Source organism: Papio anubis, chromosome 4 (genome assembly GCF_008728515.1).
Source record: "Papio anubis isolate 15944 chromosome 4, Panubis1.0, whole genome shotgun sequence".
Taxonomy (NCBI): domain Eukaryota; kingdom Metazoa; phylum Chordata; class Mammalia; order Primates; family Cercopithecidae; genus Papio; species Papio anubis.
Genome location: NC_044979.1, coordinates 174,779,170 through 174,800,944, shown reverse-complemented (window position 1 = coordinate 174,800,944; position 21,775 = coordinate 174,779,170). Strand labels below are relative to the sequence as shown.

The following is a 21,775-nucleotide window of genomic DNA, read 5'->3' as shown; positions in this document are numbered from 1 at the left end:
GTACTTCAGTGTGCTTCAGAATCATCTGGGAAATCTTACAAAATATGTAGTTTCTGTTTCCCATCCTCAGAGATTTTGACTCAGTAGGTATGGTGTGGGTCTCATGAATTCGTATTTTTAATAAGTGCGTCAGCTGAAGATAGTCAGGACTCCGTGCTGTTTTGAGATACAATGATTTAGAGTAGTGGTTCTTAAATGTGGTATTTAAGGATGCTTAAAAATAGACATACCTAATACTTTCCCTCTAGCACATTCTAGACTTACTGAATTAGATTACATTGTAATTAAATATATGTATTAACTGTAACCCCCCCAAAATAAAAAGCTCCTCAGACCTCTACAAGTGATTCATGTTCACATTAACCACTGGTTCAGGAAAGTGGGTTGATTATAAAATAACCCATTAGTGTTCAAGTAAGTATTAAAAACCTATCTGAAAAAATTTGGAATTTATCATTTTAATGTTTTAAGGGTAAATTAGGATAGGTGAGAAGTTTAACTTTGATTTTGCAGGTGTACAATTCAAGAGTAGATAATCAAGTGTTTCCTGAATGAATGGGTGCTGGCTAGTACTGTAAACTTGAGACTGTGTTGTTTGTGAGGAGGCTGTTCCCACCATTTTTGTTTGTTTTTGGGATTGCCACTTAGTCCTGTTTCTCACTATGAAGTATAGATCTGTTCCAACATTCATCACATTATTTAGCTTGGTGTGAATAGACTTTTCTTTTTTTGAGACGGAGTTTCGCTCTGTCGCCCAGGCTGGAGTGCAGTGGCGCAGTCTGGATTCACTGCAAGCTCTGCCTCCTGGGTTCTTGCCATTCTCCTGCCTTAGCCTCCCAAGTAGCTGGGACTACAGGCGCCAGCCACCATGCCTGGCTAGTTTTTTGTATTTCTTAGTAGAGGTGAAGTTTCACTGCATTACCCAGGATGGTCTTGATCTCCTGACCTTGTGATCCGCCTGCATCGGCCTCCCAAAGTGTTGAGATTACAGGCGTGAGCCACTGCACCTGGCCTAGACTAACATTTAACCATTGTTAGTTGATATAAGTGAGCCATGAACTTTGAGTTGGACTTCTTACTTTGCAGAGAACTTGGGGGAAAATAGTATTGATAATGGAGTCTGACCCATAGAAATGATAACTTGGCAGTATTTTTGTGTACACTTTCTTTGCCTTAAAGAAAAATACTGTTATTCCATAAGTGTTCTGACCGTAAGTCATAATTTATTACATAAATAACAAAGTATTCTATAGTTGGAAAGAGAGAAGTTAAAGATAGTTAATTTGGATGGCATATAAAAGGTATTCTTTTAATATCATTTAAAAGATTTGCTGTACTAACATTAATTTTTGGATATCTTTTTTCTTAGGGTTCAGATGATTGTTTGGTAAAGATTTGGTCAACACATAATGGCCGCTTGTTATCTACATTAAGAGGTCATTCTGCAGAAATTTCAGATATGGCAGTGAACTATGAGAATACAATGATTGCCGCGGGGAGCTGTGATAAAATTATTAGAGTGTGGTGCTTGCGAACTTGTGCCCCGGTTGCTGTGCTCCAAGGACATACAGGATCAATTACATCTTTACAGGTAAACTTTTAGCTTAGTGGGCACATTCCTATATATATTTTCACCTTTTTCTTTAAAACAGTTTCTTTGGAATTGAGAAGTAGTAAGATGTGTATTAGTAACTATATATTTTAAGTAAGAGAAATGATAATTCATACTTCCACAAATCATGGAAGGCTGATGAAATGAAGATCTAATGCATATTTACATGAAGGCTTATTGATATTTTGGGGTTTATGGTTGAACTGGATGACTGTCAGTTGCAAACTGGTGATAGATTGTTTTTCAACTTTAAAACTTGTGGATTTTGCTAAGGTGGTTTTGTTTTTTGTTTTTTGTTTTTTGTTTTGTTTTTTGAGACTGAGTCTTGCTCTGTTGCCCAGGCTGGAGGGCAGTGGCGCGATCTCAGCTCGCTGCAACCTCTGCCTCCCGGGTTCAAGCGATTCTTGTGCCTCAGCCTCCCAAATAGCTGGGATTACAGGTGTCTACCACCATACCTGGCTAATTTTTGTATTTTTAGTAGAGATGGGGTTTCACCATGTTGGGCAGGCTGGTCTCAAACTCCTGACCTCAAGTGACCTTCCTGGCTTGGCCTCTCTAAATGCTAGGGTGACAGGCGGGAGCCACCGCGCCCGGCCGCTTTGTTGATTTAATGTGCCTAAATATTTAAAGTTTTTTTCCACGATAAGCAGAGGATAATTTTGAACCTATACAGAGTAGACAGAATAGTATAAACTCCTATGTATCTGTCAACCCATGGCCAGTTCTTTCCTAACTGCCTCATCTTGTACCTAAAGCAAATCCTAGATTTTATATCATTTCTTCTGCAAATGTTTCATTCTGTATTTCTAAGAGATAAGGATTCCTCTTCCCCCCTTTTTTCATAGCAACTGTTATGGGAGGAAAAGATTCCTTTTTAAAACAACTACAACACTATTATCACACTATTTATTGATGTTCAAGTTTCCAGTTGTCTCGTAAGTGGTATTTTGTTTAGGTTGTTTGAATCAGGAGCAAAACAAAGCCTGCATGTTACAATCGGTTGCTATAGACTAAAGAAACTTAAAATATGAATTTTACCTACCTATGCAGTTAAAAAAAATTATCTTGCAGTTTCTCTGTTGAAGGACCTGGGTTATCTATAGTTTCCCCACAGTTTGGATGTTGCCAATTGTATCCTATTGGAGTAGTTTAATATGTTCCTCTGTATTTCTATTAAGTTGGTTATTGGATCTAGAGCAGTGGTTCTCTTTAATGTGCATGAGAATCATCTGGAGGGCTTGATTAAAACATTGTTAGGCACTACCCCCAAAGTTTCTGATTCAAAATGTCTGGGGTGGGGGTATGGGAATTTCATCACTGATAGAAAATTGATCACATTGAGGTGTAAGTTCTTCCATCAGAAGGCACAAAATGTCTAGTGTTTTTCTGTATTCCTCACTGATGATCGTTGCCTTACATCCATTAGTTGTTAGGGACAGAAAATGTTGCTCTTACTAGTGCAGAGTTCTTGGCTCTCAGTGTAACAGAAATTAATAGGAGGCTGGGCAGACTTCCCAGACAAGATTTATTAAGACTTATGCCGAGACTTATTAAGACTTGTGCCTAGCAGTGGCACATGCCTGTAATCCCAGCACTTTAGGGAGGCTGAGGTGGGAGGATCACTTGAGCTCACAGGTTTGAGACCTGGCCTGGGCAACATAGCGAGACACTACCCCCAACCCCAGAAATAGTTTGGCAAGGTGGCACACGCCTGTAGTCTCAGTACCCTGAGGTTGAGGGAGGATTGCTTGAGCCAGGAGGTTGAGGCTGCAGTGAGCCATGATCGCACCAGTACATTTCAGTCTGGGTGACAAAGTGAGACTGTCTCAAAAAAAAAAAAAAAAAGAAACTTATGCCTGAAACATTGGGAATAAGTGAGACAGTGAAGGAAGAAGGGTCCTCTGGCTGGCTCCCCAGGGGAATGCCTTGCCGTGTCTTAAGGAGGGTGATGTGCAAAACTCATGAAGTAGGTGAACGTTATTACATGTGTGGGGTGGAGCGCAGGGTGTGCAGATGTACTAAAGAATCATGCTAACACATATGTCGCATGATGAGAGGGGGAGATAAGCCCCTCTAGGTGAAGGTTTTAGTATTACAATGAGGCTCAGGGTTAGCATTGGTCCTTCTCCTGGCCTTGTGCACATATGGGCAATAGAGTTAACTCTCCCGAGTAGGATTCATGGCGGAATGCTGCTTGTTTTAGTTTTTTTAGACAGCTTACAAGGTCTGGTCAGTGAGTATGGGCCAGTGGGGATGGTGCTAAAATGGTGGTCAGTGGTCACGTATGGAGAAACATGTTAGTGGGGGTGGGCCAAGTCCTGTCCCTACTATACTGTTTCAGTGCTTTTCTATCATTTTTTGAAACTTATGTTTGGTTAGGCTGAAGTAAATTGTTAGATGATTTGTAAGGCTTTTATTTTGTTTTGATTTATAAGACTTTTAAAGGCACAGTGGTGTCTCTCATTAGAATTTGGTTAAAACTGGTGGTGGTTCAATTTTTTTATGCACATTCACCTAGGCTATATATTAGTGGTCACTTAAATGGATTTGGTGTGAACTTTTGTGATAAAAAGCGACTTTTGTTCTCTTCTAGTTAATATTCTCAAAGAAGAGAGAGTGAGTAGCTATTATGGGATGAAGATAGTTATAATTGAGATAGTGGTTTTTGTTTTTCGTGTTTTTTTTTGGCCCAGGCGGAGTGCTGTGGTGTGATCATGGCTCATTGTAACCTCAGCCTGGGGTCAAGGTCTGCCCATCTCAACCTCTCAAGTAGCTAGGACCACAGGTGTGTGCTACCAACCCCAGCTGTTTACAGTTTTTATAGGGATGGAATCTAGCCATGGTGTCCAGGCTGTTCTTGAATTCCTAGGATCAAGCAGTCCTTTTTCCTCCACCTCCCAAAATGCTGGAATTATAAGCCTGAGCCACCGCGCCTTGCTGAGATAGTGTTTTATTTTGGAAGTTTAAGCAAGACTTTTGGTTTCTCTACATGTAGTTAAGAAGTATATTGTTTTCTGGAAGATTTCATAGTTTGAAAATCAAATTCTTGCTAGGTTTCACAGTTAACATTTTATAGTTTGATATGAATGTATTGACAATATAGCAGCAAATAAGAACATTTATACTTTGAGAGGGTGCCTGTCTTAAAATCATCTTGGAATTCTTTGAAAGTGGAGTTCTAATCTTCCCTGAAATGATTCTTCTTGTAGTGGGGGCTCACGTGCGTTTATTGCTTACTGAGTATATCTGAACAATCTACTTGGTTAGTAGTACTTTTTATTTTGAGACGGAGTCTCACTCTGTTGCCCAGGCTGGAGTGCAGTGGCACGATCTCAGCTCACTGCAACCTCTGCTTCATGGGTTCAAGCGTTTCTTTTGCCTCAGCCTCCTGAGTAGCTGGGACTACAGGCACGTGCCACCATGCCTGGCTAATTTTTTGTGTTTTTAGTAGAGACAAGGTTTCACTGTGTTAGCCAGGATGGCCTCAATCTCCTGACCTTGTGATCCACCCGCCTTGACCTCCCAAAGTGCTGGGATTACAGGCGTGAACTACAACGCCCAAACTCAGTGGGTGATTTTAATAGCATCTGAACACAACTGATGAAACTGAAGAGAGAATTAGTGAAGTGGAGTTGAGGTCAGAAGAAAATAAATAGAACCAAATACAATGAGTAATCATTGCAGCCTTAGGGAAAATTAGAGGAGTAGTAAGAAGACTGATTGCTAGCTTCTTAATATAATGGAAGTTGATAGACAAGTAATATTTTTAAATTGCTAATAGAAAATGCCAGTCAATAATTCTGAGCCTATTAAAATATATCATTGAGGAATGAAAGTGTATTAAGTGCATGTTTAGACACTGAGAATTTCTTAGCAATCGAGCAACATTAAAGGGAATTCTAAATAATATTCTTTTTTTCTTTTTTGAGACGGAGTCTCGCTCTGTCACCCAGGCTGGAGTGCAGTGGCGCAATCTCGGCTCACTGCAAGCTCTGCCTCCCAGGTTCACGCCATTCTCCTGCCTTAGCCTCCCAAGTAGCTGGGACTACAGGTGCCCGCCACCACGCCCGGCTAAGTTTTTGTATTTTTTAGTAGAGACAGGGTTTCATTGTGTCAGCCAGGATGGTCTGTATCTCCTGATCTTGTGATCTACCTGCCTTGGCCTCCCAGAGTGCTGGGATTACAGGCATGAGCCACCGCGCCAGCCCTAAATAATATTCTTTAGGCAGGGATGTGATCCCAAGTGGAAACTTGGAGATGCAAGAAGGAATGAAGACTTAAGAAAAAAAAAAAAGTGAATGTGTGGGTAAATGGAAATAAACATTGGCTGTATAAGATAAGTAAATTCTGGGCTTCAAAATACGTATGGAATTAAAGAATGAATAGTGTGTATATCAGGAGGAGGTAACTTCAATATTCTAAGATCTTTGCATTGTTCAAGGAGTGGAAAATAAAAAAATACAAATTTACATTAGACTTTAAGATGAAGATGCATTTTGAAATCTCTAGAATAACAGCCAAAAGTATAGCAAGAGATTGTATAACTGCTAGACTTAATAGAGGTGGGGAGATATGTACTAATAAAGTAAAACAAGAAAGGAGAAAAAAAACAGTACTAAGATGATACTGGGTGGGATAGTAAATGTCAATATAAACATAATTATATTACTTGAAATACATTAAATGGGCTAAAGCAAGTCTCAACTGAAATAATTCTAAGTATATTCTCTGACAACAATGTAATTAAACAAGAAATTACTAACAGCCAGAATTAATAACAGATAATCCTCACTTTTTGTAAACTTTATGTATAGTTGACCCTCGAACAATATGGGTTTGAATTACATGGGTCGACATACATAGATTTTCTTCCACCTCTGTCACCCCTGAGATAGCAAGACCAACTCCTCTTATTCCTCCTCCTCCTCTTCAGCCTATTCCACATGAAGACAATGAGGATGAAGACCTTTAAGATGATCACTTCTACTTAATAGTAAATATATTTTCTCTTCCTTATGATTTTCTTGATAACTTTTTGTTTCTAGCTTACTTTATTATTAGAATACCTTACATAAAACATATACAAAAATATGTGTTAATTGACTGTTCATGCAATTGGTAAGGCTTTATTAGTAGTTAAGTTTTTTGGGAGTCAGAAGTTACATGTGGATTTTCAACTGCCTGGGAGGGGGTTGATACCCTAACCCCTGCGTTGTTCAAGGGTCAACTATACTTTTAAATAATCCATACGTCAAAGAAAAAAAAATCACAATAGACATTTAAGAATATTTCGAACTGATTAATAATGAAAACCTTACAAATGAAAACTTGAGGGAGGTACTCTTTGGGAGTCAGCTTTGAAGGCAGTGCCCAGTGATTCTTGCCTCCTGGCACTCAGGCCACTGTAGTCTCCTTGCTGAATAGGGTTGACTGGTGAACTTAAAAGATAATGAGAAAATGGCATAGTGTGACTTTCAGTGTTTCTGAAGTTACACTACACCATAATAAGATAGCCTTTGTCTTGTTCTCTTTAATCACTGCTCTTGGGGGAAGCCAGTTGTTAGGTAGATTGCACACTCAAACTGCCCTATGGAAAAGTCTTCATGGTAGTAACTGATGTCTTCTGCTGTAGTCATGTGAGTAAGTCATTTTGGAAGCATATCCCCATATTCCCAGTTAAGCCTTTATGTGACTGTGGCTCAGGTCGACATCTTGACTGCATCTTGCAGCCTCGAGACACTGAGCCAGACCTACCTAGCTAAGTTGCTGTTGAATTCTCGGCCCATAGAGACTATGGGATAATGAATATTTATTGTTGTCCAGTGCAGCTAAAAATTTTGGGGTAAATTGTTTCATAACAGTATATCTTTCTCCGCTGAAGTTGTGCTGAAGGGGAAATTTACACCCAATTGATGTATTAAAAAGAAGCTGAAATTCAGTGATCAACTGTATTTCTCAAGAAGTTAGAACAATAAACAAGAAGAAAGAAATTTTGAAGATAAGTGCAGAAATTAAGGACAGAAAAAATGTGCATAACAGTAGCAAGGATCAGCAAAGCCAGAAGTTCTTTGAAAGGCTAAAAATACTGGTGAAAGACAGGTTGTTCAGGGAACAAAAAAGAAACTTGACAAATAACCATTATCAGATTTGAAAAAGGGGTATCACTACATATCCTTCAGATAATAAAAAGAGGATATTTTAAACAGCCTTATAAAGGAAAATTGAAGGTAAATACAGAGAAAACACCAAGACATAAAAAGAAAATCTGAATTGACTTGTAGCTATGAAATGCATTGTATCTGTAGTTAAACATTTTCTCTACCTACTTATTATTTAGGTAAAAAATGTTTGACCCTAATCTCCCGAGGAAGCAATCAGACAAATCCAAATTGAGAAACTGTGAAACAAATCTCTTATTCCTCAAATGTTTGGTTTCAAGAAAGACAGAAAGATGGAGAGCTTTATTACAAGGAACCTCAGGAAAAGGGACAAATGTTAATATATGAGCTTTGATTTGGGTTCTGGATTTAGGAGAGAAAAAAGCTGTAAAGGATGCTTGAGAAATTTGGGAAATTTGAATATGGATTATATAATGTTTTATCAGTATTAAGTTTTTAAAGTATTGATAACTATGTTATAGTTATGTAGGAGAATGTCATTGTTAGGCGATACACACTAAGGATTTTAGGGCTGAAGTAATGTCTATAAGGTAGATTTGGATGGTTCATGTCAGTATGATATCGACTTCAAGAAGCAAGTGTTGCAAACTGTTAGCCGTTGGTGAATCTTGATGACCAGTGTGTGGGTGCTCATTGTACTATTACGACTTTTATTGAGATTAAAAATATTACAAAATTAAATATTTGCAGAAAATGAACACCATGCTATTACTACAACTGTTCATTTTTTTTAGTATTGCTAGGCAAGAAAGAACAAAAATGGGCTGGGCGCAGTGGCTCACGCCTGTAATCCCAGCACTTTGGGAGGCTGAGGTGGGCGGATCACGAGGTCAGGAGTTTGAGACCAGCCTGACCAACATAGTGAAACCCCATCTGTACTAAACATACAAAAAATTAGCTGGGCGTGGTGGCGGACACTTGTAATCCCAGCTACTTGGGAGGCTGAGGCAGGAGAAGTGCTTGAAGCTGGGAGGCGGAGGTTGCAGTGAGCCGAGATCGTGCCACTGCACTCCCCACCAGGCGACAGTGCGAGACTTCATCTCAAAAAACAAAAACAAAAACAAAAATATACAAACACTGGAAATAAAAAATTTTTATTTTCCAATAGTTTGATTGCCTACTTAAAATCCAAGATAATTGAAAAATGCCTTGACAGGTTGCAGTATATCTTGTGAAATAATAGCTATTGAACTTAGGTAGTGATGATGGCTGCACAGCATTGTGCATGCACTAAATGCCACTGAATTGTTGACTTTAAAATGGTTCATATGGTGTGTTTTATGTTATGTGAATTTTACCCCCCCAGGATGCATGAGTGAGCATACAGGAAAAGATTTTCATTTTAACAGTTAACAGGACAGCTAACTACCTTTGACGAGTACATTTTATTTATTTATTTATTTATTTATTTATTTATTTGATAGGAGTCTCGCTCTGTCACCCGGGCTGGAGTGCAGTGGCTGGATCTCAGCTTGCTGCAAGCTACGCCTCCCGGGTTCACGCCATTCTCCTACCTCAGCCTCCGGAGTAGCTGGGACTACAGGCGCCCGCCACCTCGCCCAGCTAGCTTTTTGTATTTTTTAGTAGAGACGGGGTTTCACCGTGTTAGCTAGGATGGTGTCGATCTCCTGACCTCGTGATCCGCCCGTCTCGGCCTCCCAAAGTGTTGGGATTACAGACTTGAGCCACCGCGCCTGGCCTTATTTTTTTTTTTTATTAAAGACAGAGTCTTACTCTGTCACTCAGGCTGGAGTGCAGTGGTGCGATCTTGGCTTACTGCAACCTCTTGTCAACTGGGCCCAAGTGATGCTCCCCCCTCACCCTCCTGAGTAGCTGGGACTACAGGTGCGTGCCACCACTCCTGGCTAAGTTTTTTTGTGTGTGTTTTTTGGGTGGAGATGGGGTTTTACCATGTTGCCCAAACTGGTTGAACTCCTGGGCTCAAGCAGTCCTCCGGCCTTGGCCTCCCAAAGTACTAGGATTATAGGTGTGAGCCACCACACCCAGCCTACATTCTTTTTAAATTTTTTGTTTTTAGGTGACCTATAATAATTATAGAAAGACAATACAGTGTGATGTTTCAGTGCATATATGCATTGTATAAGGATCAAATGAGGGTAATTATATCCATCATTTTAAGTATTTATCATTTATTTGTTGTGGTAATATTCAAAGTCTTCTAGCTATCTTGAAATGTCTATCACATTGTTATTTGCTGTACTCACCTTGCTATGTAATAGAACACCAGAACTTATCCTTCCTGTCTGATTGTAACTTAATACCCATTGAAACAACTTCTTATGGTCCCCCCTTCCTCCATACTCCCCAGCCATAGGTAACACTGTTCTGTTCTCTGCTTCTGTGAAATCAACTTCTAAAATTCAATAGTGAGATTACACAGTGTTTGCCTTTCTGTGCCTTGCTATTTCACTTAACATAATGGCCTTTAGGTTCATCCATATTACCACAAATGACAGAGGAGTATTCCGTTTATAATGTTCCATTGTTTGTGTGTGTATACACAGACACACTGCATTTTCTTTGTCTGTTCATCTGTAGATGGGTGTTTAGGTTGATTCATATCTTGACTATTGTGAATGGCACTGCAGTAAACATGGGAGTGCAGGTATCTCTTCAATATACTGATTTCATTTCCCTTCGGATATAGACCCAAAAGCATAGGCAACAAAAGCAAAAACAGACAAATGGAATTATATCAAACTACAAAGCTTCTGTACAGCAAAGGAAACAATCAGTATAGATCAAAGAGACAACCTGAAGAATGGGAGAAAGTACTTGTAAAATCTGTGCATCTGACAAAGGGTTAATATCCAGAACATAGAAGGAACTCAACTCAATAGAAAAAAAATTCAATTAAAAAATGGGCAAAAGACCTGAATAGACATCTCTAAAAAGAAAACATACAAATGGCCAACAGATATATGAAAATGTGTTTAACATCACTAATTATCAGGAAAATGCAAATCAAAACCCCAGTGAGATCCTACCTCACCCCGGAATGACTGTTCTCAAAAAGACAAAGGATAACAAATGTTGGGAAGGATGTGGAGAAAGGGGAACTCTTATGCACTTTTGGTGAGAATGTAAATTAGTACAGCTATTATGGGAAGCAGTATGGAGGTTCTCCCACCTTCCCCAGAGGCAGGTTCTCTCTCTTGCCCAGGCTGGAGTGCAGTAGTGTAATCATAGCTCGCTTGGCCTCAAACTTGTGGGCTCAAGTCATCCTCCTGCCTCAGCCTTCTGAGTAGTTGAGACTATAGGTGTGTGCCACCTCACCTAGTTAGTTCTTAATTTTTTGTAGAGACAGTGTCTTGCTGTGTTTCACAAGCTGGTCTTGAACTTCTGGCCTCAAGCAGTCCTCCTGTATTGGCCTCCCACAGCACTGGGGTTTATAGGCGTGAGCCACCATGCCCGGCTGGAGGTTCTTCACAAAAAAATGATTGGCTGTATATCCAAAGAAAATAAATAATACGTTGTTTCACAGCAAAAGAGAGGATCAGCCAGGCGCGGTGGCTCAGGCCTGTAATCCCAGCACTTTGGGAGGCCGAGGCGAGCAGATCATGAGGTCAGGAGATCGAGACCATCCTGGCTAACACGGTGACACCCCGTATCTACTAAAAAATACAAAAAATTAGCTGGGCGTGGTGGTGGGCACCTGTAGTCCTAGCTACCGGGGAGGCTGAGGCAGGAGAATGGCGTGAACCCGGGAGGTGGAGCTTGCAGTGAGCGGATATCATGCCACTGCACTGCAGCCTGGGTGAGAGAGCGAGACTTGGTCTCAAAAAAAAAAAAAAGGATCAGCATATATTGAAGAGTCCTTATTTCATCGCCTAACAAGTTGTAAAAGTAGACATTCTTAAGCTCATGAGCATGAGGTACATACTAGGTAGTCACTCCAAATGTGTAGATTTCAAGCATACTTTGGACTTTGGAAGTAGACACATGAGGTCTACTAAAAATCCTAAAATCCTAACGCCAAAGAGGACTTTGAGAAATCATAGTTCATACTGTTTCCTTTATGCAGGATTTAGCTAATCCATCTTAGAAAAAAAGAGACTATTTTTAATATCCAGAAATACATATTATAGTCATTGGCAACTGGCCTTGAGGGGGGGCATAATAAAACATGGTTGTATGTCAGTAATACTGCAATTGATGAAATGTTGCTATTTAGAAACAGTAAAAGGAAGGCTCCCGAGGTTAAAAATACCTGTTGGACACTAAAGAAAAACAAAACAAAACAAAACAAATCACAACTCTTAACACTTCAAGCTTAGAGGCTTCATTAGTGAATTCTGTTAAAACTTGTTAGAACTGCTGAGAGCTTAGTATGATGGTTAGATATATATATAGGACCCATGTCTTAAAACCAGAACTTTATTGTACACTATTAATAAGTAATAAATACAATGGAAGAAGAATTAATTCATAATAGCAACAAAACCCCTCAAACACATAGGAGTAAATTTAACAGGAAATGTGAAATATGTTTATGAAGAAAGATCTTAAAAATACTGGAGTCATGGGTTGGGGTAGGAAATAGTCTAAATAAGTGAAAATGCCTCTACCATGTTCGTGAATCAGAAGATTCAGTATTGTAAAGATGTCAGCTCTTTCCTGATTATGCAACAAAATCAGCATATTTACATTTGAAATGCCAATGATTTTGTTTTTATGGAACTAAGCCAGCCAATCAAGCTCATTTAGAAGAGAAAAATAAGCACGGACAGCAAAAGAAGAGCAAAGAATTGTTTAGCCATGCTGGAGATACAAAAATGTTTTAGAGGTGTTATAAAGAAAACAGTACAGTATCAGTCTATGAATAGACAAAGATATAAGTGGGACAGAAATAGCCACAAATTGCTTGTATGTCTGGGAATTTGATTTAGAACAGGTGACTTAAAAATATTTTTCCATGGACAGTTAGGTTTAGAATTCTTTTTTTTTTTTTTTTTGAGACGGAGTTTCGCTCTTGTTGCCCAGGCTGGAGTACAGTGGTGCAATCTCAGCTCACTGCAATCTCTGCCTTCTGGGTTCAAGCAATTCTCTTGCTTCAGCCTCCTGAGTAACTGGGATTACAGGTGCCCACCACCACGCCTGGCTAATTTTTTGTATTTTTAGTAGAGGCAGGGTTTCATCATTTTGGCCAGGCTGGTCTTGAACTCCTGACCTCAGGTGATCCACCTGCCTTGGCCTTCCAAAGTGCTGGGATTACAGGCGTGAGCAACGAGCCACCATGCCTGGCCTCTAGAATTCTTAAAGTACTCTGTGCAAGGTTGCGAGTTTTACTGTGATGGTTTACTTAAAAAAATATTTTTTTGTTCAATTAGCAATTCAGTGTGGAAGGTGTTTTAATTTTTTTAAAGTGAAAGTAAGTTTATTAAGAAAGCAAAGGAATAAAAGAACCTTCTATTTTAATTAACAAAAATATCCAACTACTAATATAACTTCAATTATACTACTTTTTCTCCTTACTTTTAATGAGATAGCCTGCAAAGGTCAATGTTAGGCCACATTCTGGAACATATCTTAGATATGAACAATCACTTTGAACATTAAAAAAAAAAAAATCATTTTTTCTTACTTTACTTTCTGTTAATGGCACTATTAGTCTTTGTTTTCTAAGCTCTTTCTTTGTCTTGAGTGTTTCGTGAGTCAGCAAGTTTGTTTGCCTTTTGCGACAGAGTCTCACTCTGTTGTCCAGGTTGAAGTGCAGTGGTGTGATCTCGACTCTTTGCAACCTCAGCCTCCTGGGTAGCTGGGACTACAAGCATGTGCCACCATGCCTGGCTAATTTTTTATTTTATTTTATATATATGTATACATACGTATGTGTATACGTGTATATATACACGTACATACATATACGTAGACATATATATGTTTATACACATGTGTATATCTGTCTACATATGTGTATACATGTATGTACACATATGTGTATATACAGGTGACTTAAAAATACTCTTCCTGGCCGGGTCCAGTGGCTCACGCCTGTAATCCCAGCGCTTTGGGAGGCTGAGGCGGGCAGATCACGAGGTCAGGTGATCGAGACCATCCTGGCTAACATGGTGAAACCCTGTCTCTACTAAAAATACAAAAAATTTAGCTGAGCGTGGTGGTGGGCGCCTGTAGTCCCAGCTACTCGGGAGGCTGAGGCAGGAGAGTGGCGTGAACCTGAGAGGTGGAGCTTGCAGGCTTGCAGTGAGCCGAGATTGCGCCACTGCACTGCAGCCTGGGCGACAGAGCGAGACTCTGTCTCGGAAAAAAAAAAAAAACTCTTCCATGGACAGTTAGGTTTAGAATTCTTTTTTTTTTGATACGTATATGTACATAATACATATACATACGTGTATATACATGTATAGTATACATGTATATGTGGACTATGTATATATATGTATATATGTGTATGCACATATGTCTACATATATACACGTGTATACATATGTATGTGTGTGTGTGTGTATATATATATGCACACACACGTATACATATATACACACATATTTTTTGGTAGGTGGAGGGGTCTTGTTATGTTGTCCATGCTGGAGTGCAGTGGCGCCATCTCAACTCGCTGCAACATTCACCCCCTGGGTTCAAGTGATTCTCCTGCCTCAACTTCCCGAATAGCTGGGATTACAGGCGCTGCCACCACGCCCACCTACTTTTTGTGTTATGGGCATCCACCACCACACCTAGCTAATTTTTGTATTTTTAGTAGAGATGGTGTTTCACCATGCTGGCCAGGCTGGCCTCAAACTCCTGACCTCAAACTCCTGACCTGAAGTGATCTGCCTGCCTTGGCTTCCCATAGTACTGGGATCACAGCCGTAAGTCACCATGCCTGGACAATTTTGTATTTTTTTGTAGAGACAGGGATTCGCCATGTCACCCAGGCTGGTCTTAAACTCTTGGACTCAAGCAATTCTCACTCCTCCGCCCCCTCAAAGTGTTGGGATTACGGGCGTGAGCCACGGCACCCGGGCGACTCAGCAAGTTTTGATGCTCCCCTCTTTTTGCCTTTCCTGTCCATTCTAGGGGGAGAAGGGTGGAGCTGTATTCCAGTTAAGCGTCTTGCTTCTTAGATTAACTGGGTTCCCTCTTGGCTTTTTATTACATCTTACCTCTTCTCTTTCAGTCAATATTATATATTGCTGTAAGACAAATCTTTTGACTGCTTTTGGTGTTTTTACTTGAAAAGTACAGTTACCCTTTAAACTGCTTTGATTACATACAGACTCTCTACCCATTTACCCCATTGCCCCATAACTTTGAGAAATGAACACTTTGTTCATATAGATCTTTGTTTCTATCATATACCATATTCCTCCTCACTTTTGAACTTGTGCTGATATTATTCCTTTGCTTAGTGTGTGTTTGTTTTCCTTGCATTTTCCTACTATTTAATCCTTCGTAGACGTCTCTGGCTAGTTGATCTTCCTTTCTCTAGCTTGCTTGTTTAGCACTTTTGGTATTTTATTAAGTACAGATGTTAGCCTTATTCTGAAGTGGCACTGCAGTATAGTTCTTGTGTTTTCATATATTACGGTTTTGTTTTTAATGTATTTAAATCATTGATCCATTTGGAATGTATCCTCATGTACAGTCTGAAGAATGGATTTAGTTTTTTCCAGATTGCTGCACAATTGTAACGCCATTTATGCAGTGATCCATTGTTTGCTCAACAGATTTGAGATAATACCTTAATTCTACTTAAGTTTTACATTAGGGTCCATTTTTCCCCCCATTTTTCCTTCCAATTTTTCAGTCAGCTTTCCTGGTTGAATAGGGTCTAGTTTTGGACTTTATTTTTTCCGTTGGTCATTCTGTCAGTGTACACCGTTATGTCTAATTGTTTTAATTATTGAGGCTCTGTGATATGCTTTAATATCTGATAGGACTAGATCTTCACCTTGTTAAAGTTTTTCTGGCTAATCTTGTTTATTCTGAAAATAGGCTTATTGAGATCATATTACATATAAATGAATGTGGAGAGGTTATGATTTTTTTCACTACAGTAGTATTACCTATATTTTGGATTTGTGTTTTATTTCCTTAAAGTGTCAATTGAAGTTAACTTTGCAAGAGTATTAAACTCTAACTTAAGTAGAAGTTCTGGAAACTGAATTGTATATGTTTTACTTTTTAGTTTAGCCCAATGGCCAAAGGCTCTCAAAGATACATGGTTTCCACTGGTGCTGATGGGACAGTTTGCTTTTGGCAATGGGATTTAGAATCCTTGAAATTTAGGTAAGTGGCTTTAATTATGTAACAAGTTTTCTTCTTTAATGTAGTTACAGTTTAGTCTAATGAAATGAAGTTTGATTATTAAGAGATTATGTATTATGGTTGCTTTTTTTACCTTTGAACTTCATTTTTATTATATATAGCATATGTGCCATATTGACTCTTTCCTGTTTATAATTATTTAGATAGCTGGATTTGTAAAAGAAGCATAGCTTTTCTATCTTAGCACATTTTTGTAAAGACAAAGTAAGGCATTAAAAAAAATAGGTGTATAATTGGAAATTCAGGCAGGAACATTTGAGAGTCATAAGACCTGTGTTGTATACCTCTGCTGTCTAATACAGTAGTCACTAGCCACATATGGTCATTGAACACTTTAAAATGTGGTTAGTGCAATTGAGGAACTGAATTGATAATTTAAATTTAAAACTTATAATTGATTAATGTGTTAGAAAACTTTTTTTTTCCTTTTTTTTTCTTTTTTTGTTTTTTGACACAGAGTCTCGCTCTGTCACCCAGGCTGAAGTGCGATGGCGCGATCTCGGCTCACTGCAACCTCTGCCTCCTGGGTTCGAGTGATTCTCCTGTCTCAGCCTCCCAAGTAGCTGGGATTACAGGCGCCCGCCAGCACGCCCAGCTAATTTTTTGTATTTTTAGTAGAGTCAGAGTTTCACCAGGCTGGCCAGGCTAGTCTCAAACTCCTGACCTCAGGTGATCCACCTGCCTTGGGCTCCCAAAGTACTGGGATCACAGGCGTGAACCATCACGCCTGGTCTATTAGAAAATTATTAAGTGTGTCTTCAATAACTTGAATATGTGAAATTTTCAACAAATTTTGGGAAATCCAAATAAAGATAAAATATTTTTGTTAAAAAATGAGTTGTCAAATTGAGATGTATTTTGAGTCTCAAATACACACTGGAAAATTTCAAAGAGTTAATACGAAAGAATATGAAAGTATCTTGTAATTTTATTAATTTGCATTATATGTTGATATTTTGGGTGTATTAGGTTAAAGGAAATATGATTAATTTGATCTTTTTATATTTTGTAAAAATACACGGAAATATGTGGAAATATTTGGTATACAATAAGGTATTATAGAAATAAGACTGTAGCTGGGTGTTGTGTGTCTGTGGTTCCCAGCCACTAGGGAGGCTGAGGCTGGAGGGTCCCTTGAGCCCAAGAGTTTGTGTCTAGTCTGGGCAACATGGCGAGACCCTGTCTCTTAAAAAATTATAATATTTAAATATGCTAGATTAAAACCAATATTTTAAACTGTGTTAATGTGGTAAAATAATCTATCTTAAAGCACCATCTTCTTCTTTTAAAGCCCACGTCCCCTGAAGTTCACTGAAAAGCCTAGGCCAGGCGTTCAAATGCTTTGTTCTTCTTTTAGTGTTGGTAAGAACTTCTTCACATTTTTTCTTAGTTTTTTTTTTTTTTTTAAAACATTTATTAAATGACCACTTTATTGCTAAGAACTTTTATTAGATACGTGGTAAATGACTTCTGATGTTTATTTTGTTAGGTTCAATTTATGATGTTCATTTTGTTAGCCTTGTTCTTCCAGTCCTCTATTCTGCCTTTGTCTGATTTCTGGTAGTAATCAGTGATATAAGAGATGTCTGGTAAAAGAGAGGCTTGAGGTGTCTACACAAGTGATTCCTATGCCTGTCCTATGTGTATGATAATCTAAACTTGTGATTTTCTTCGAACAGGCTAAACTGTGTATGTTTGATAGTTTAAATTTATTTCCCACACATATCTTGGTGAAATTATTCTTTTTCATTTTTTGTACAGTGAACTTGTGTGGTAGCTTTTTTCTTTTTTAGGATAGGTCAAAGACTTTTCCCTCATAAAATCTGAAAACTTGAACAAGCTAGGGTTAGGTATGTAAAATTGTTTAGAAAGCAGAACTTCTTTTCTTAAAAATATTTTTAGAGCACTGGTGCTTAATTGGCATTATATTGCCACCCTTAATAATACAGATGGGGAGGCCGGGCACAGTGACTCAATGCCTGTAATCCCAGTCCTTTGGGAGGCTGAGATGGGAGGATTGCTTCAGCCCAGGAATTTGAACCCAGCCCTGGCAACACAGTGAGAACACATCTCTTAAAAAAAAACAAAAACAAAAACAAAATGACCTGGGCATGGTGCACACACCTGTGGTCCCAGCTACTCAGGAGACTAGGTGGGAGTATTGCTTGGTTCCAGGAGGTTGAGGCTGCAGTGAGCCATCATCGCACTACTGCACTCTAGCCTGGGCGACAGACTGAGACCGTGTTCCCTGCCCCACCAGCTGGCTCACACCTGTAATCCCAACACTTTGGGAGGCTGAGGCGGGTGGATCACCTGAGGTCAGGAGTTTGAGACCATCCTGACCGACATGGTGAGACCCCATCTCTACTAAAAATACAAAAAATTAACTGGGCGTGTTGGTGTGCACCTGTAGTCCCAGCTACTTAGCAGGCTGAGGTAGTAGAATTACTTGAACCCGGGAGGTAGAGGTTGCAGTGAGCTGAGATCACACCGTTGAGCTCCAGCCTGGGCGACAGAGCAAGACTCTGTCTCAAAAAAAAAAACAAAAAAAAAAACACAAAACAGGAGGAGATTGTGAATGTTTCCAGATTGATTGAATTAATTTTGTTTTTTAAAGCTACAAATACAGTTTTATAAGCTCTATATTGTGAGTTAGAAATGCAACTGTTGAGATACACTTAGTTTTAGAGTAAATGATCTTTTCTTTTTATATTTTAATATAGAAATTTGATTTGTTCAGGTATTTGTTATAAACTGGATGTTTAAACTTTACCATTTTTGTTTCAGGTGGTATGTTTTTAGCCACAGGTAGTACTGATCATGTAATCAGAATGTATTTTTTGGGTTTTGAAGCACCCGAAAAAATCGCAGAACTTGAAAGCCACACCGTAAGCATCCACGTTTTAGAATCCTTTAGATTAATTGTTAATACTATTCCTCTTATTGCTAAGGGGCATTGCTATTGGCTCTACTTTTATTTTTAATTTTTTCTTCTGTTGAACAAATGAACTGTCATTTATAACTTTTTGATGGTATTAAGTTTTAAAATATTAAATCATAGTTGCATTTCTGAGATAAGTCATTGCTTGTGAATGTTATCTTTTAAATTTTTGAATTATATTTGACAGTTAAAATATTGTTAAAGAGATGTTTGTATATTTATAAAAATGAAAATGTCTAGGTACAATATAGTTTTTGTTAATTCTATTCTAATTTTAAATTAAGCATACAAGGAATTATATTTAAAGGGAGGTATGTCACTGGCAACTCAGATTAGCTCTTGAGAGGCCTGATATTTTACAGTGGTTATTTTAGCTTTATGTTCAAAATCTTGATTATGACAGTTGATCTGGGTGGGTTAGTTTTAAGTGGGCCTATTTATCTAACCAAGCCCATGAAATAAGAATGTGGTTTTATTAATGTATAGTAAGATAGAAAACTGTCAGTGTTCTGAAGTACTGGTCAGGGTAAGGTCATCTTTTGTTTGAAGCTTTTGGGAAAGCCAGTCCACATCCAGAGATTATTTGTTAAATACAGATTTAAATAACTTAAAACAACAATTTTTGTGTACAATTGAAAATGCCTTGTTTTTAGCTACTGTAAAGCCAATATTTTGAGCACTTTACACACATTTCACTTCCATATAAGTAATTTTAAACAGTTGTAATTATAAATAATGCTGTAAGTTTAGAAGCAAGGCTTTTTTTCCTGTTAGATGTGCCTTTCTTTCAAATGAAAGCTGTATTTTAGTAGTCTTGTTAGATTTGTAGTCTTCACTTAAAATTATAAAACATGTTGAATGATGGGGCTAAGCAACACAAGTACATATTTTGCTTGTTAAAGCAAATAGGCTTCTAGCATAAAACTTCATTTTTTTCAAATTCGCAAACCATGTAGATGATCATTTTTGTATTTCTCCTTTTCCCTCCTTTAGGATAAAGTAGATAGTATCCAATTTTGTAACAATGGTGATCGGTAAGTGTGTGTTTGTATATGTGTGTGTGTTATTAGGCAAATTACAATGTGCTACGTATTAGTGTAGCTAACCTGTCATTTTGCATATATTTTTTGCCTTTATATTATGATTTTTTATTTTGTTTTTTCGAGACAGAGTTTCACTCTCGTTGCCCGGGCTGGAGTGCAATGGCATGATCTCAGCTCACCGCAACTTCTGCCGCCCGGGTTCAAGTTATTCTTCTGCTTCAGCCTCCTGAGTAGCTGGGATTACAGGTGCCTGCCACCGTGCCTGGCTAACTTTGTATTTTTAGTAGAGATGGGGTTTCTCCATGTTTGTCAGGCTGGTCTTGAACTCCCGACTTCAGGTGATCCGCCCGCCTCGGCCTTCCAAAGTGCTGGGATTACAGGCGTGAGCCACCACGCTCGGCCATTATTTTTTATTTTTAGTTGACTAATTGTCTATGTTTATGGAGCAACTGTACTGTGGTGTTTTAATGTATGTTTACATTGTGTGATGATTAAATCAAGCCAATAAACATCTCTGCCACTTCACATACTTAGCATTTTTCTGTAGTCAGAACATCTGAAATCTCAGAAATTTTGAAATGATATATAATTAGCTAGAGTCACTGTCACTTTGTATATTGCAGATATTTGTTAGTAAATATATTAATTGAATGAAAAGTGTCTAGGGTAGGGGTTGGGGGAGAAACACATGAAATGTAAGTTTTTAGAATTGTAGTTTCTGCCAGCTTCTAGTGACCAAAAGTAGTTTTTCTTTGGCTGGATGTCTGATTTACTGAAAAAATAACGTGTAAGGATCATGAAATTTCTTGTTTGGGTAGTTTCTAAGAAACCACTGTGATTATATCCTGCAAAGAAATTATTACTTAAATCGTATCCTCCTCCTTTGCCTCCATTATGTGTCAGGTACCTTTGCTAAACTGTAATTGTTGAGAACTTAATTTGTTTTTTTTTTTTTTTTTGAGACGGAGTCTCGCTCTGTAGCCCAGGCTAGAGTGCAGTGGCCGGATCTCAGCTCACTGCAAGCTCCGCCTCCCGGGTTCACGCCATTCTCCGGCCTCAGCCTCCCGAGTAGCTGGGACTACAGGCGCCCGCCACCTCGCCCGGCTATTTTTTGTATTTCTTAGTAGAGACGGGGTTTCACCGTGTTAGCCAGGATGGTCTCGATCTCCTGACCTCGTGATCCGCCCATCTCGGCCTCCCAAAGTGCTGGGATTACAGGCTTGAGCCACCGCGCCCGGCCGAGAACTTAATTTGTTAATAGATTGATTTATTTTTACACAGTGTCCAACATGAATTAATTTGAATTAACAAATAAGGTGTTTAAAATGGAGCTATTGCCCTTATTTTCCTATTCTTCAAAACTTTTTTCTGTTTTTTTTTCTTCGTGGCATTTTTTTTTTTTTTTTTTTTTTTTTTGAGATGGAGTCTAACTCCGTTGCCTAGGCTGGAGTACAGTGGCGTGACCTCGGCTCACTGTACTGCAACATCTGCCTCCTGGGTTCAAGCGATTCTCCTGCCTCAGCCTCCTGAGTAGCTGGGATTACAGGCACACACCACCACGCCTGGCTAATTTTTGTATTTTTAGTAGAGATGGGGTTTCACCATGTTGGTCGGACTGGTCTCGAACTCCTGACCTTGTGATCAACCCACCTTGGCCTCCCATGGTGCTGGGACTACAGACGTGAGC

The 21,775-nt window shown here is 38.9% G+C and overlaps 1 protein-coding gene across 1 annotated transcript in view; it reads left to right on the top strand.

Moving 5' to 3' along the window:
- BRWD1 (bromodomain and WD repeat domain containing 1) overlaps positions 1-21,775 on the top strand; it is a 134,498-nt gene that overhangs the window by 20,717 nt on the left and 92,006 nt on the right. Inside the window, 5 exon segments of the mRNA NM_001169085.1 lie at positions 1,370-1,591; positions 15,965-16,065; positions 17,396-17,466; positions 18,892-18,992; positions 20,039-20,081. Coding sequence (NP_001162556.1) covers positions 1,370-1,591; positions 15,965-16,065; positions 17,396-17,466; positions 18,892-18,992; positions 20,039-20,081 — 538 coding nt within the window.